The sequence below is a fragment of the Thunnus maccoyii genome, chromosome 4 (genome assembly GCF_910596095.1).
Source record: "Thunnus maccoyii chromosome 4, fThuMac1.1, whole genome shotgun sequence".
Lineage (NCBI taxonomy): Eukaryota > Metazoa > Chordata > Actinopteri > Scombriformes > Scombridae > Thunnus > Thunnus maccoyii.
In genome coordinates, this window is record NC_056536.1 from 8,892,430 (window position 1) to 8,909,015 (window position 16,586).

General features: G+C 37.8%; 2 protein-coding genes across 2 annotated transcripts; one reads left to right on the plus strand and one right to left on the minus strand.

Moving 5' to 3' along the window:
* The first annotated feature begins 3,746 nt into the window (after positions 1-3,746).
* Positions 3,747-8,455, plus strand: bcas2 (BCAS2 pre-mRNA processing factor). Its single transcript, XM_042407952.1, has 7 exons — positions 3,747-3,962; positions 5,921-6,013; positions 6,101-6,171; positions 7,342-7,503; positions 7,593-7,643; positions 7,739-7,819; positions 7,920-8,455. Exons 1-7 carry the CDS (start codon positions 3,870-3,872, stop codon positions 8,044-8,046), a joined length of 678 nt encoding a protein of 225 aa, XP_042263886.1. The 5' UTR covers positions 3,747-3,869; the 3' UTR covers positions 8,047-8,455.
* Positions 8,456-9,839: 1,384 nt separating this feature from the next.
* On the minus strand, positions 9,840-15,406 carry otud3 (OTU deubiquitinase 3). The gene is made up of 8 exons (XM_042407951.1): positions 15,054-15,406; positions 13,461-13,691; positions 12,707-12,855; positions 11,957-12,069; positions 11,725-11,847; positions 11,392-11,524; positions 10,814-11,001; positions 9,840-10,554 (listed from the first exon to the last, which is right to left on the minus strand). Exons 2-8 carry the CDS (start codon positions 13,664-13,666, stop codon positions 10,390-10,392), a joined length of 1,077 nt encoding a protein of 358 aa, XP_042263885.1. The 5' UTR covers positions 13,667-13,691; positions 15,054-15,406; the 3' UTR covers positions 9,840-10,389.
* Between the last annotated feature and the right edge of the window lie 1,180 nt (positions 15,407-16,586).

The following is a 16,586-nucleotide window of genomic DNA, read 5'->3' on the forward strand; positions in this document are numbered from 1 at the left end:
AGGAGTACGTTTATTACGTCGTGACGTCAAACGTCGATGTCGTTTATCAGTTTTTTTTGGCTTGTTGACTGAAGAAATCTCAACTGTGGTTGAGTAAATAGTCATCATTTATTAGTGCTCGTATCTACCCTCACTTTTTATTACTCTGGAAAAATGTATTGTTTGAATTGACTAAATATAACAGGAGTTTCTGCCCCCCCCCCCCAAAAAAAAACAAACAAACAAAAAAAAACCCCAAAAAACACACAGAACACATCATAAAAAATCCAAAATACAAAGCTACACACAGAACATCAGATACACCCACAATGTAAATTAGAAATAATGTAAACTAAACTAAGTTTAGTTGTAATGGTGACTCAATGGTCACACAGCTGATTGGTCTAATTTTTTTTTATTATTTTGACCAAATTTTACGTTCAAAAATCCAAATTCTTCAGCAAAAAGCCACATTTTTCAGAGTTGACTGTCCATATGAAACAGTACATCTCTTCAGTATCTGAATGTACAAATAAAAAGCTCTTAAAACCTATAACCGCTGTAAGTGCAGGATATTTTCTTGAGTCAGTAATCATGACATTGAATTAGTAAAGGTCAATAATCATGACAGATAACCGTTAAAGGCCATGCGCCAATCATTTTTATTTTTACTTTAAGGAAGATACAGAAATAACGTTTACTCAAAAAGGACTATATTGAATCATTTCCAACATATTGCAACATATTGAAAGTCATCTTACGTCATTATGGGAGGAGCGACTGTATCACAACCATAATTAATGGTATATTAAATGGTTCGGTTGTAAGACTTGTAACTGATGGTGGAAAATACCAAGAATTGTGAAAACAAGGAGGAGTCTTAGAAGATAAGATAAGAATAAGCTCCACAGAAGGAGGAGTTGAATTGGGTATACAAGCAAGTGTCTGCTCCATGGACCAGCCTTGTATTTTACTCAATACACAATAAATTTTGCATTGAACTCTGCCGGATTCAGTGGTTTTGTTTGTTTGTTTGTTTGTTTTGGATTGTTGGAATACCTTGGTATTTGGGGTAAATATGTTGTGGAAGACCTGAAGACTTATTGGCCCAGCTGAAGGATTTTTTCCACAACATAAGCTTTACAAGATATTTATTTATTTATTTATTTATATTTTAAGTATAAAAACTAAAAATAAATGTAGGCTATAAGGGAAATAATCCAGAGGGGCACAATTTGTAAACCTGCTCTGTATATGTTTGGAATAATCTGTATATTGGTATAAACTGGAAAAAAAACGTGGTTATTACTCAGGATTTTTGTTGTTGTTTGTTTTTTGTTTCAATTAAGGTGTGAGAGGTGTTTCTGAAAATATTACACAGGTGTTATCCAGTTAATTCAGTTATTATAAAATACAGGCTAAATGTTGACCCTCTTTGTTCCTTCTCTCACCACAGATGAACTCAACTCAAACTTTAATTGTTATTGTTTTGTTTGTTTGATTTTGTTTTTTTTACCGATGTAATGCTAGCCAAGAAAATGTATGTTATCAATCTTATTTCTTTATTAGCAAAATTCCATATACACAGCAGCAAATTTGCAAAACAGAAAGCCAATCTTACTTCATGTCCGACTTAAAATCCTACCTGGACACTAAAATACTGCACAAGCAGTGGATTTTCTTGAATTAACAACTTTGAATTACACATTAAGAATGAATTGGCTCAAAAAGTTCCTCATATATTCTGATTCAAAATGGAATTTTATTCCTTAATCTTCTGTTGCTAGGCAATAACAATATCAAAAAAACTTGATTGATTGATTGATTTATTGAATGGAACAGTGTGCAGTTTGAAACATTAAAGATGCACCAGAGTTAGCTTGAAGCTAATTTGCATCTGTAGTCCCCAACAAAAAACATACACACACACACACACACACACACACACACACACACCACCTCTCAAATGATTACACTTCCATAAACAGATGCTATTGGTCTCTCATTTGCAAACACAATTTTTTCTCCTCATAAATTCTTTATTTGGAACAACATAATATACAGCACCAGTCAAAAGTTTGGACACTAAAGTGTGTCCACACTTTTGACTGGTACTGTATATGTGTGTGCATATATATTCTGTATATATTTAGAGAGAGAGAGACAAATGATCTAACCTATATGTCACAATATCTGCATAGATAAAAAAAAGAGGACATATTACACAACACATATTAACCGCATATTGTGTAATACACACACGCAGTAACATGTACACGTGTACTATTCAAATGTACCAACAGTTATATGCTGAACTGCAAAAAACATTTGTGTTACTGTATTGATAAGGTATCATGATATTGGCATCACTGCATTAAATTATATCTCAACTTATCATATATCATGATGTTTATAAGTATAAATATTTTCTTTATGTAATGATTTGTTTGTGATAACTTGTTGTTCTGACACATACATCTGATACATATAGTATTGTAGTAGTGCTTTTAAGAACTGCCACACTCACATGGCAAACCTTGTACAACCTGCTTTGGTGCTAAAGTTCAAATTGTGTTAAAAATGTCACGATATAATTGTGTCGCTTTCACGATTTGTCCCATCCTAATACCTATAAGGAGAGGGAGAGAAAGAGAGAGAGAATAAGGAGAGGTTGTGTGTGTGTAATTAGCACAGCTGTTCTGCATCAGGACTTCATTTCTGTGAGTAGTTACATCATCTGCTATGAAATTACATGTTATGAGAGCTTACAGATTGGAGTGAATACTGGCCTTGTCCTAAAGGATGCCCTAACTAGCACTGTGGTTTTCACAGAGACTGCAGTTTTAGAGGTGAAGTCAACAAGGTGTGGTGCATGAGTCCTCAAGGATGCATGTGAAGGGGTAGCTGCTTCTTGTTTCCAAGCATGCATGGAGAAGGGGGTGCTTCAGAGACAAGGAAATGCACTAATGTGGCTAATTGTTGCACCACTAGACAGCTAGTTTGTTCATAATCAGTGCAATAATTTCTTAAACTTGGCTTGGGACCCTTTTAATGTGATACAGAGAGTAATTTTCACTGTCTAAAACTGAGGTAAACTTCATGTTATATTAGCAGTCCAAATCAAAAAAATCTGTCAAACACAGTTGACTTTAATACAATATGATAAAATATGAGTGTGTTTTCTGTTTAACAGTGTCCATCCCTATTGACTTGCTATATGTGGATGACTCTGGGCCCCTAAACTTAATCCAGATCTGGCTGAACTGTGTCCTCTGACTTAGATAAATGTGTAGTAAATGTGCTTTGGGAAAATATGCAAAGACATAAGATTACATTATGTTTCATGTTTTGCAAGGCAGTTAAAACCCCTGAATGGACCTAAATGAAATAAAAATATTGCCAATACTGATGTAGGTTTAAGTACTTTTAGATGTAATATTATAGAAACTGATTGTTTAAATGTTACATTTTCAGCAGCAGTAGTAGCCTAGTAGTAGTAGTAGTAGTAGTAGCAGTAGTAGTATTAGTAGTATTAGTAGTAGTAGCAGTAGTAGTAGTAGTAGTAGTAGTAGTAGTAGTAGTCACTAACAAAACTCAGGAGGTTTTAATTAGGGTTTTATTCAGCGACCTGGGAGCAGCTGGAGAAGCCTAGATAACTGGACTAAAATGAAGAAACTGCTGGAATATCTGTACAGTATTGGACTATATAACAAAATATAAATAAAGGAGCATCAATAACAAACAGTAGAGGGCAGCAATGCGTCATTGTAGCGTGCAGTCTGCCTAATCCAAAGAAGAAGAAGAAGAAAGCCTAGCACTGTTAGCCGCAGAAGTGTTTTAGCTGAAAGACACACAACAGAATAAAACTCAACTAAATAAATTGATTAAAAATGGCCGGAACGGCTTCAGTAGCTGGTGAGGTGTTCGTCGATGCTTTGCCATATTTTGACCAAGGTTACGATGCAGCAGGTGTCAGAGAAGCGGTGAGTAAACTGGTTTCATTTGCTAATCGCAGCGTGTTAGCTACCATGCTAACTTAAACCGAGGTTGAAAAGGCACTGAAAGGCATGAAACTAATGTATTTGTTATGCGTACAGTTACCTCTGTTAATATTTAGCATGCTCATTTGTTTAGTAAATTATTCAGCCAGGATGTAGCTCATAACTTCCTTAACTTATCAGCGTAGCTTTGCTTAAACTCTGTAGAAACTCATTGAAGGAAAATAAAATAATACATGACGCAAAGTAAATTTTATAAGGCCTTTAATGACACCAGTGACTTCCGTGGAAACATTTTAAAAATGAGATTAGACTTGCACTTGAAAAGTTTTTCTAAATGTTCAGTTTGTTGTCTAATGTTAACTCAGCACAATACTGAAACAGCAGTGAACCACAGTTTTATATAAATCAATACAACACTATGTGAGCACATTGCAAAGGAAAGTCATTCATATTTTAAAGATCCCATCCAGTCATGTGTAAGACCTCAAAATACTCTGCTTGGAGTAATGAATTGTGTCTGACATGGTTATTCCACAAAAAGTTTAATACCTTGTTAAAAGTCTTTAAAATAACTTCTACCCCTTTTTCCTTCATTGAAAAATGAAAACAGTCAATTGTAGGAACAAGAAGAGAAAAACATTTTTTAGTGGAGAGCAACATTAAAAGTTAAGTGTTCACACAGGCAGGGCTCAAGTGACACACTATGATCTGGCCTGATGATTTGGCCTGTTTGGTTAATTATGTTCTTGCCCCGGCACGTTGTCTTGTAAAACCAAATATATAAACACAGTGTACTTGAGTTCTGTTTAGTGTCCTCACACAGCTTGGGAACATATAAACCTTTATCAAAGCAGACATCGTTATTTCACTCACAACATCAGCCAACTCCGCCTCTCCTTTTCAAATACAGTTGTAACTTGTAATTAATTAAGGTGTATTAAAGAGATATTTGGCAGTACCAACTCTCTGGGTTTGTAAATGCTACCTGACTAACAGGATTTATCTAAATGGAATAGAGAATACTCTCAGATCTCTTAATTACAAAGTCATAGGTATGAGATTTGACTTGTGTTTGAAAAGAACAGGCAGAGTTGACTGAAATTGTGACTGAAATTAAAAATGTCTACATCATACCAATGTACAAAACTACATAGTATGTCACCTACCATCCCCCATTTAAATGTTTTCCATATATGCACATATAATACTAATCATTAGGTTATTGTACACATTATATCAGAGTGTTTAGTCAACACAGCAGCAGCCAATATATAGACACACACTTTGATTTCTCGTCATATTGGCATAATTCTAATTCCCTTCCATTTGCACATTATAGACAGGATGAATTAGTGGGTCGGACAACTTTGTACGTTGTAAAAACATGAGAAAGACTACGGACTACATTAGACCAGATCCCACCAATGGAAAAACAATCCAACATTTCTTTTGTTTTACTGTGAGTTGTGAGGTGTCGGAGCTTCCCTCGTTGTGGGTAATTCTGAAAAACGTGAATAAAACATTTTTTTTCAAACTTGGGAAAGCAACAACGTTTGGCTTTTTTTGGCACATTTCTTTATTTGCTCTTCAGGCATGTCTCATTGTCCATCTGTCATGTTAAAAGCCGGAGGCTGCGATATAAAACAAATACAAGTCATTAGTGAGCTCATAATAATCTGTCATCAGCCATGTATTTTTCTTCCTCTAGGCTCTGTCACAATGCAAATCATTCAATATGGTAGGAACTAGTATGTCTTGTGGTCTAAGTCATGTATGAGAAAGAAATTATGTATGCTAAGAAAGTCAGTTTCTCTTCCCATTTTCAGTTCTCCTTGACACATTATTACCCATGTTGGGTCTGAATGATGCTGAAAGATGCGCTTCCACCCTGCCAAAAGAGATAAATATGTACAAAAAATTAATTCTCTTTTGTCTTCTAGGCTGCAGCGTTGGTGGAGGAGGAGACCAGAAGATACAGACCGACAAAGAACTACCTGAGCTACCTGCTTACACCTGACTTCTCTGCTTTTGAGGTGACAAACTCCTGAGATCTCTTAATGAAACCTTCACGGCCAGCATGACAGAAATAACAGCATTTCTTATTTCTTATCACCCTTCAGACAGAAATCATGAGGAATGAGTTTGAGCGGCTGGCGGCTCGGCAGCCCATGGATCTCCTGAGCATGAAGAGGTGAGCCCGACACACAGCAGGAGCCTGTTTTGATACTTGAATCCGGGGCCTGCATGACTCTATGGCCAGTTAATACATACACAGCTACAGAGTGTCATGCAAACTACTGCTGCATCCAACACACTGAGAGTAGTGTCACTGAAAGTTGGGCTTTATCCTCATTTGCCTCAGAGGAGGGTCAGTGAGGAGCTATGATATTGCAGTACTGGATATATTTTTAAGATATCATCGCTTATTCACCAACGTCGTAACATGACACAAATAAACTAAATTAAAGCTAGAACTAATGATCATTTTCATCATCAAATTATCAATCTGCTGATTATTTTCTCTTAATCTTTTGGTGATGTCGCAAAGCCTCTGGAAATTTGGCTTGAAATGGTAAAAATGCATTTATGATATCAAAGTTGATTGTCTCATTAAGCATCCACTAGAATCTGAGTGAAAATAAACTTTCATAACTATTAGAAAACACAGTTCAAAAAACAGCTCATTTTGCTGTTTAGACCGTTTCTCAAGACTGCGTTTGTGCGGCAGATCACGTTTCGATTGACACCCACACAGGCTGCTGGCTGGCTAATTACAGCTAACGACTGCTAATAGCACAGAAACTCCAGCAGCTGAAAATGAGACAATATGCTAACCGCAGCACGTCACGTCGTTTATCATTGGGTTGCAGAATTTACTGTGTAATTTTCGTGATAAATGTCCGAGCATAACCACACCTATGACAATATTTCGAATTTGGGTTGAAACTAATTTCTAATACCTTTACTATTACGTACATAAGACCCTAAATGACATAGTTAGAAGGCTGTCGTGGATTTGGGTTTCCAGTGTCTTTAAAATATCTTGTTTTGTTCCACATAGAGTCCAAAACCATCTACACCATCATAGAAGACTAAAAAACCAGAAGATATTCACATTTGAGTAGCTGAAACCAGTGAATTTTTCTGTAATAATAAAACTGAAACTGAATATATTTGGTTTGTTTCTGAGAATGTGTAGAATTAAAGATGAATACAAAAATAATTGATAGATAATGCAAATAGTAGTTATTTACAACCCAAATGTATCATTACAAATTGTATGAGGGGTGATTTATCTTATTATTTTTTGTCTGGGGATCTTAATGTTGATACTTTTTTTTTTGTTTTTCTTCCTGTGGAGATATGAGCTGCCGGCGCCTTCCGCAGGACAGAAGAATGACATCACAGCGTGGCAGGAGTGTGTGAACAACTCGATGGCCCAGCTGGAGCACCAGGCGGTTCGTATCGAGAACCTGGAGCTCATGTCGCAGTATGGAACCAACGCGTGGAAAGTCTACAACGAGTATGTGACCGCAGCCTTCTTCTCACAGACAGTTACTCACTATAATTAGTCCGCTGGAAGGCTGCTAACATGTTGTCTTCCTCCTTCAGTAACTTGGCCTTCATGATTGAGATGGCTCAAAAGGAACTTCAGAAATTCAGGTGAGTGATCACTGGAACATTTGAGCTGTGTAAAAATGTAATTAAACCTCGGTTCACGTTTTGTTTTGTTTTTTTCACTTTTTTGTGGTACACAGGAAGCAAATTCAAGATTTAAACTGGCAGCGTAAGAACGATCAGTTGGCAGGAGGAGCCAAACTGCGAGAGCTGGAGTCAAAGTATGTCGTTTGAAGATCTTGCATGTTTATATCACTGTACGAAGAGACTATGTAGGTCAGATTTTCATCTCTTACAACATCTGTGTCTGTCCCTCCACAGCTGGGTGTCTCTGGTCAGTAAGAACTATGAGATCGAGCGGGCCATCGTCCAGCTGGAGAACGAAATCACTCAGCTCAGACAACAGCAGGGGGACGAGAACAAGGAGAACATCAGACAGGACTTCTAGAGCAGCAGCAGCTTTCATCCTCCTCGCAGCACTGAACTACAGACTGAGGATTCCTCAGTCAGACTGATTTCATCTTATTTCATAAGGCTGACTGGAAAAAAAAAACTAGACCGAACCCATCTTTGTCCACTGAGAAGCAGCCTGTGTGGAGGAGATCTAATGTGAAACTACATGTTCTCAACATGCATGATCCAGACGGAGATGCCCAGAAATCTCAATGACGACACACGTTACAGCTTATTCTACTGTAGAAACATTGGTGGAATATGGTTTAATGCAGCATTATGAGTACTATAATGAAGTGTATATAGTTTGACAAGTCTATTTCTGTGAGCCCCACCTCGACACACGTTCATGTCATTTTTTTATGCCGTTTTAATAAAATGAACATTTCTTATATTTCCTAGTACATGGACTGGACTGTTTTTCATTCCAGATATCACCATATTAAACCTGGCTTTAGTTTATGATCCAGCTCTGCTTATGTTACTGAAGACGGGGATTACATTTGTTTAATGTCATTAGAAGTGTTACTTTTCATGTGTATCTAATTCTTCTTTTGCTGGAGCTCAGTCTACTGTACCTTCATGCTACACGCCGGTTTCTTTATTGCATGAAGGTGCAGTGCATTCAAATAGTGTCGGACAGTATCATGAAGGTCTGGTCAAGCTTCTACATCTCACAGCTCTTATTTCTTCCTGCAGTACTACAACTTTCTATTTCTTTCTTTTTAAAGTGACCTTTTTAAAAAAAACAAAACAAAAAAAAGATACTTTTATTCTAATATTTTAATTCTAAAACCCTATTTGTCAAATTATCAATGCATGCACAAACTGAAGTGAAGTGTTTCAGCAAAACACTATTATTAAAGAGTGGATTGTGTGTGAGCAGCATGCTGTAAAACCCTGGTGTGAGTCCAGCACACACACATACACTAATGATTACACATGTGCAGTGAACAGTTTGAGAGTCTTAACTATCTGTAACTAGAATAACAGCCAGTCAATATTTGACATCTTAATTGTGATAGTTAGACTGGGCAAACATTAAATATGTACCTGTAACACATCAACCGCAGGCGATGAGGGGTATTCATGGACTGAATAACATGAACACCGAACAATAATACAACGCAATACAACCAGACTGTATGATCATAGAGGTGAATCAACTCTCCACACCGGGACTGTGTTGCACAGTAGTGGATTGTATGAACATATAGAAGTTTTTTTTAATTTACCCCACCTGCTTTCAAACTTCTCTGATTCAAACTCACTAATTAAATATCACAGAACATGATCATGACTCCAGTCATTATCCAGTGACAAAATTCTGACAGATCCTATTTAGGACAGTACCTGCTGATTGGAGTTATGCATTTCTGGTATAATTGGAAACTTCATCTCAAAGGATCCATGTTTTTTGTTACTTTACATTACAATGATCATCATATTAATGCTTTCTGGTTAACTGTTTGAATATCACTTGAGTGATTTTCAACATAAAGGTGACTAAGTCCCAATAAATCATTTTGAATAAGGTGTAGTCATGTTTATTTGTATGTTGTGAAACCTCAGCCCCTGGCTCAGATGTGCCTTATGTCTGTTAATACATGTGCAAACTGTTGGATTTATTTATCTCTCCAACACCAAAGGAAATTAATACAAGAAATTAAAAAACTAAAAACGTCAAGACTTCACCTCAACTATTACTGCACTTCTAATCTGAATATAAAGTCACAAAACAACACGTCACCATGGATGCTATGTAATATGTAATCTGCTGCACACAAAAACAGTAAATTATCATTTATTATTTTTTATTGCCACGTTCCATACACAGTGTGCATAACAATCATTCATCTGTCGCTCCTCCTTTGCTCCCATCTTTGGTCAGATCGAACAAACTTAATGATCTGAACATCTGAATAAACGTCAACTCAACCTGTGGCAAATCAAAAAGCTCAGCTGCACGAGATAATCTGCATGGTTGTCATGAAAAGCCAGATGTCCAGCATAGAAAGGGGCTAGGTAGCGTAGTAGGCAGACCAGGTCTGAGGAGTTTCTACATACACCAACACCCACCAGGGATTGAACCAAGTCAAAACCCAACGAAAACACTGAAAGTTATGCTCGTTTGCTCTCCGTCTTTTACAACTTTCACACATCTCACGCACACGAGTTTGCAGGCACCTTTATACCGTTTGCAAAGAAACTATAGGGTTCTCTTTAGGAAAAGTCATCAACTGTGACTGAATCAAATTTGACTATGTGCAAAACTTTGTGGACAGCGTCAGCCACCAGTAACTAGAGTAGCAGTAGGTATTTTTGGCCATGCTCCAGTCTATATACTGAGAGTGTTGAGAGCTGGTACTAAAGTAACAGCCTCTGGCAGGTTCTGGTTCTGGTCTTGGCTTCCTTTGCTCTGGAGAAACTTCTGCCGGTGCCTCTCCTCCTGACGCTTCTTCTTCTCTTGTCGCTGCTGCTCTTTCCTCTGCTTGTTTGATACCTGAGAGTGAGGGAAATATTAAACGGTTATTTCACTTTTACTGAGGTGTGTTATGACTTGTCTGTTACCAGACACATCACATTTGTTTAAGAGTAAAAATGCTGCACTATGTCCATATGCAATGGCATGCAGACTTGCCAATTTAGTGAGGAAGTGTAAGTGAAATCTAAAATGAACCGCAAAATAAAAAGGCCAATGAACAAGAATCGCTAAAACTGAAACTTTTGTGCCAGTTAGAAGATTTCTCGGAGGAGTCTACCTTAGATTTCTGTACGTTGCTGCCCTCTGCTGGCTGTTTGTGTTCACTGCAGTCTGTGGCTGCAGCTCTGCAGGCTGAGCAGGATCCTGAAGCACACTGGCCCTGGCAGGACTGGCCCAGCACAGAACCGACGAGCCATTCAGCATTTATAGTTGCTGCACTCAGCTGGAGCAGGTTCTCCTCATCACCTGAGGCAGACAAGGCAGACAACACACACACACACACACACACATAAACACACGGACCCAGTGAAGATTGTTATTTTGTGCAAGTACATCGAGAGCCACTAAACCGGAGTCAAATTCCTTGCATGCATAATCATGCTTGGCAAATACAGATGATTCTGATTGATCATTACTGTCAATGTCAAGCAAACAGTCTACTTAATTAGAGGCTTCCTTCCTCCTGCTTCATCAGATAAATCACAACACAGAGTTATAGAAAATGGAAAAGGAATCAGAAAGTTTGAATATATAAAAAGGTTATGAAGTCTGTAATAAAGTTTATTCCCAATTGTTCTCTTTTGCCCTGACAATCCTATCCTTCTGGCAGCTAATGAGTCAAACATAATTCCTGACCCTGGATTCCTCGGTTCTTGATAGAGCTCAGGATCACGTTGTCCTCCTCCGAGGCTGTGGGCGAAGGGTTTTTTTGTCTGTCTCTCTGACCGTCCCCAAAGTCACGCTGCTGGCCTCGTGAGTTCTGCAGATTCTAGGAACAGTAAAGGTGAAAAAAAAAAACCCCACCAGAAACATGTCAGTGAATGGTGACTCAATAACAACAATAACAATTCCAATAGTTAAGCCCATAAACATGACATGATGCCCTCTTGACATCTAAAGAGGTAGACCTGGAATTTACTACATTATTTCAGATACTGTCAGATGAGAGGGATAAGGGTTCATAAATACCTCAATGCGGAGCTGAGCAGGACTCTCAGAGTTGTCTCCAATCCGCCTCACACTGTCATAGTGATCTCCATAGCGGTAGGCAATGTGCAGCTCTCTGCACACCTGCTTCTCTGCACCATTTATCTGACAGCACAACATATAAACTGTGTTGTGTACCATAATGGTGTTAGGTTTCACATAGTAATTACACATTAGATGACATTATCATTTCAAAGTCTTTGTCCATGCCTACCTCCCACAGTGGTGTATTCAGCTGATGGATGACCACTTTCACTTGTTGGCTGCGAGCAAAAGCCACGATGGCGTCATTGCCAGCAAACGTACCGGGCTGAGAGAGGTTGGACACTGGGTGGAAAGAAACAAAAACAATTATTCACATGAAAATCTTGAGGTCACAATATTTTTTCTTGAACTTTCTATGGTGCAGTCACAGCAGACATATCATTGTCACTTCACATTTTTCACATATCTAAATTCAGTATATAAATTGTATAGACTATATACATTTTATTGCGATGAAATAAAACATTTGAACAACTTGTCAATCGGTCAAGAACACAGTTAGATTAAATGAATTAAGTCAAGACAGACACATACAGCAGCAGTGTTGTGACACCTTAAATAAAGGTGATATCTACTAGCAACCTCTTGTTAATGGTCGCGTATGTCTACCAAAGAGTGTTTCATTGTTTTATTTACTTAAACTTTAGAGGCCTAAAACGATTAAGTTGTCCAGTACTTCACAAGTAAAAGAGCAAAGATTAGAGGTAGATCTGAAATACATCATCTGCAGACAGTCCTGATAGCCACCAGGGGTCACTGCTTGTTGTTGGGTGAAATCAATGGACTTCACATGTGTGTAACATCAGAGAATAGTCAATTTTGATTGAGGCATTAGTAAAAGTCTCCTATCTGATCACAGTCTTTTATTTCAGTTCCTTTGTTGATTTACTCAGCAACACCCACTGGGTTATTTCCTTACAGTGCTGTGCGAAGGGCACATCGTCCTCCACAAAGGGTTCAAAGTCTTGTCGATGGGACATCATGTACTGGACAGTCTCCTGGCGAAGCCGCAGGTGTCCTCTGGAGTGCCCCTCTAACTGGTCGCCTAAAGCTCTGAAGAGGCAGTTCCTGCAGGAAACATAGACAGTGAGTGGTATGACACATGACTGACTGTGGTTAGATGACTCAGTGTCCTGATTCTTGGTCAAAATGAAGCTTTCTCTGTGGCAAATTTGTTATTATGTTTAAATCTTTAGAAGTGGCATAAGCGGGCTGCTCTGTGTTTTGACCAACAACAACCTGCAAGGCCTGCAAATTACAAGCCTCCCAGACTTTCTTTCCATATGTAAACATGACTGATGATCAAGAGAATTCTCATTTTGAGTTTCCATTAAGCTAAAGAAACCTTAAGACACTTCTCCTGTTATTTTCCAATCTTAAATGGCACAGTACTGCTGGTATTCTCAGTTTGAGAAGACAAATTATATCTTATTAAAGATGGACACAAAAATTATGACTCTAATGACACTGCCTTTACTAAGCAGCAGCCACATAGCCATAAATATTTTGAATTTTAGTTAACTGTACATTGTTATTGACTGTAGACTGGGAAGAAATCGAGATAGAGGCTGATGACATTATGTTCCTCTTCACAAGTGTTAAAGAATCAGTGATGAACAATACAGTGGGAGACGAAGCTCATTTAGACTCAACAATGTTTTTCTGGGTCTCACCCATCCCCGGGGACTTCTCTCAACTTGAGCCCCAGCGCCTGCAGCTGATTGGAGAAACTGACAAACTCTGCTCCTTCATCACCATCCTGAGGTCGGTTCTTACGGTCCTTTACAATGGCCCGGCGTGCTGCCCGCTCATCCCTCTTACGTTCCAATTCACTCTTCTTGTTGCTCCGTACAGGTTTTGCCGTCTGTTTCCTGGACATGCTGGCTGCAGTCGTTTCTGCAGGCCTACAACACCAAAGATTTTCTCTTTATTGTAATGAGCCAGTACTTGCATCAACTACTGTCACACATCTAGAACCTATATGAAAGACACAAAAACAGAGGTGTGTGTGGGGGAGGAGGGGGCATGTTAGTTAAGTTTTCAGAATATATAAAGGACAGATTGCTTTCTCATATCATTGTAATATATCAAGGCTGACAGTTAACACAAGTTAGTACAAAACATGTTTAAAAGGCAGAGAGAGTCAGTATGGACTTAGGGGAATATGTACTGTATATAAAAACAAGGGCTAGGACAAATATAAAGAATAGATGTATAACTGTTAATATATAACCGAGTTAATTTATGGAAGAATTGTGACAGGGAATTAAAATGTGTAGTACACTTTGTGAATTGAAAAAAAGAAAATAACAGTAAAAATATATATAAAACTGAGGTATGAACATAATTGTGAATTAAATATTTGATTTTGTATTTTGGGACTATTGTTTTATACTTGTTTTTCGTATGAGATAAAAAGGGGAGGCTTAAAAAGCTAAAGCTTCAGCCTGCACCTTTTCAGTCAATAATGTTTCTTCCTTTGATATAATTTGTTATGATTTATCTATGTATATGTGCATTCTTTTGTAACACTGTTAAATTAAGGATCGAATAAATTAAAAAAAAAAAAAAGTGAATGTCTGTAATGCTGTGATTTACAAGAGATAATCATTAGGCTATAAAAAACCTTGAACCAAACTCCATTAGAAAATCAGACAATTATCTGCTGCATTCTTGGACTATATAGTACACATGGACATCATCTAGAAAGACATGAGCAATAAATTTTGTGTGGTTCTTTAATACATGATGGTAATTTAAAAAATAATCAGCTTGGCAGCTTGGTAACTGACACACTGCGAACCGTCGCTCTCCTCGGCATGTTTCTATTAAAGCAGATTGTCTAAATAACAGGATAACAACACATCATAGGTAGCTATGAGGACCAAATTTAAGACGTCCAAATAGAAAACGTCTTTTATTGACTTCTTTCACATTTTAGAGATGTTGTTTCTGAGATAAAATGTGACCGATGAAATAACGGTAACATTAGCAGTGTTATGTTGACTGAATATTCCTTGTGATGTTAGTACTGAAGCTAATAAACTGTTACGTTAACCAGTAACTACGTACAAACTAGTACTAGTTCTAACGGTACTTGTCAGCTCACTCAAACTGCAGTATTATCGGCAAACGTCAGGTTAGCTGAGTTAGCAGCTAGCATTAAACGGCTGGTTATTACATAACAAATAATATATTCCGGCTTGTAGCACAATACACAGCAAGCATTTGGGGAAATAGACACAATTAATATATTTTTTACTTACCTTTAACGACCTGTGTTCGAAAACATATGTATATGTTTCGTTTTTTCTTTCTTTTTTTGGCTCAGAAGAGGAACGTAGGGTGATTGTCCGTTTTTGTTTACAACTGCAGTTCCGCATACATATGTCCGGTGTACGTGAAAACGTACGGAAGGGGGAATGGGCCAAAATGCAGAGGCGCTAAAAAATTGCATGTGGCTGATGGTAGCGCCCGTTTTATTCAATGAACACAAAACTTCTAGATGTACGGTATCTTGCACACCAAGGCATTTTCTCATGTACACGATTTGACAAGTTTGATAAAAGGCTTGACAGGAATTATGCATTATTCTGTGAGGATATAAGAGATAACTGTCTATCTTTCTTTCTATCTATCTATCTATCTATCTATCTATCTATCTATCTATCTATCTATCTATCTATCTATCTATCTCGCTAGCTTACTAGCTAGCTGGCTAACTAGCTAGCTGGCTAGCTATCTACCTATGTCTAATAATTGTGACAATTCAAAAAGCTCTGAGTCATCTTTATATTGCAGACTGTGACTCAGGACAAAGTAGGAGGTTGAGTTATGATTTTGAAAGAAAAACTGCTTCTGAAAATCACTCCACCTGCTGCTCTCCTCAACTCTCAGAAAATCTACTCACCACCAACTCCTTCTGATGACTCCACACAGTTGGAGAATATAATGTGGGGGAGGAGTGGGCTGAGAAGCAATAAACAGGATGTTTGCTATGTAAAAAAAAAAAAGAAAAAAAAAGACCAGCAGTCACACTGAGACAAAAAGGAAAAATAGCCTCAAGACATAAAACTGCATCAGAAAACAAGAGGAAGCAGTAAGACCATTATTTTTCCTAAAAAGAAAAAAAGTGCACTAAGCCAGCTGGTGTAAAAGAAACAGGACATACATCTGCGGATGTAAGTTGGTGTGTGGTTTTAATATAGAAATCAGTGAGTCATGGCATTGTGTGTGAACAGATGTAATGGCCTGAAGGCTATTCGTGCATTTGTGCATGTGCAGAAATCAGCATCAGTCACCTGAGTGGAACAGAAGAGCAGTCAGCCAAGCGTAGACAACATATCATTCATACTATATGTACGTATGTACTATATATACAGTATGTTGTGTGTGTGTGTACGTGAGTCAGTCCATCATTATGCTATAGGTGGAAATGTCTTTACTTGACCTGACATCAAGCTAAAATGGCACATTGTTTCAAAGAAAGTCTGTCTCAACTTTATGTCACAATGTTATATTGATGAGTGGTGCTCTTTTTTAGAGAATTTTACAATCCATGTCAGCGTCATTGACTTGCTCAAGAGCTTTTTGACATGACACAAGGTTGTTTGTATGGATAACACCTGCAACGCTATGGTTATAAGACATATGACTCCCATTCACTCGTGCTAATATCCAGTATGAGGAAATATCTTGGCACACTACTGTGGAGTCTGACGTCCTTATAATAATGAAAACTAGATTCTACCAAACTTCAACACATACAATAGACAGACTGCACTGCTTATTTGATAACA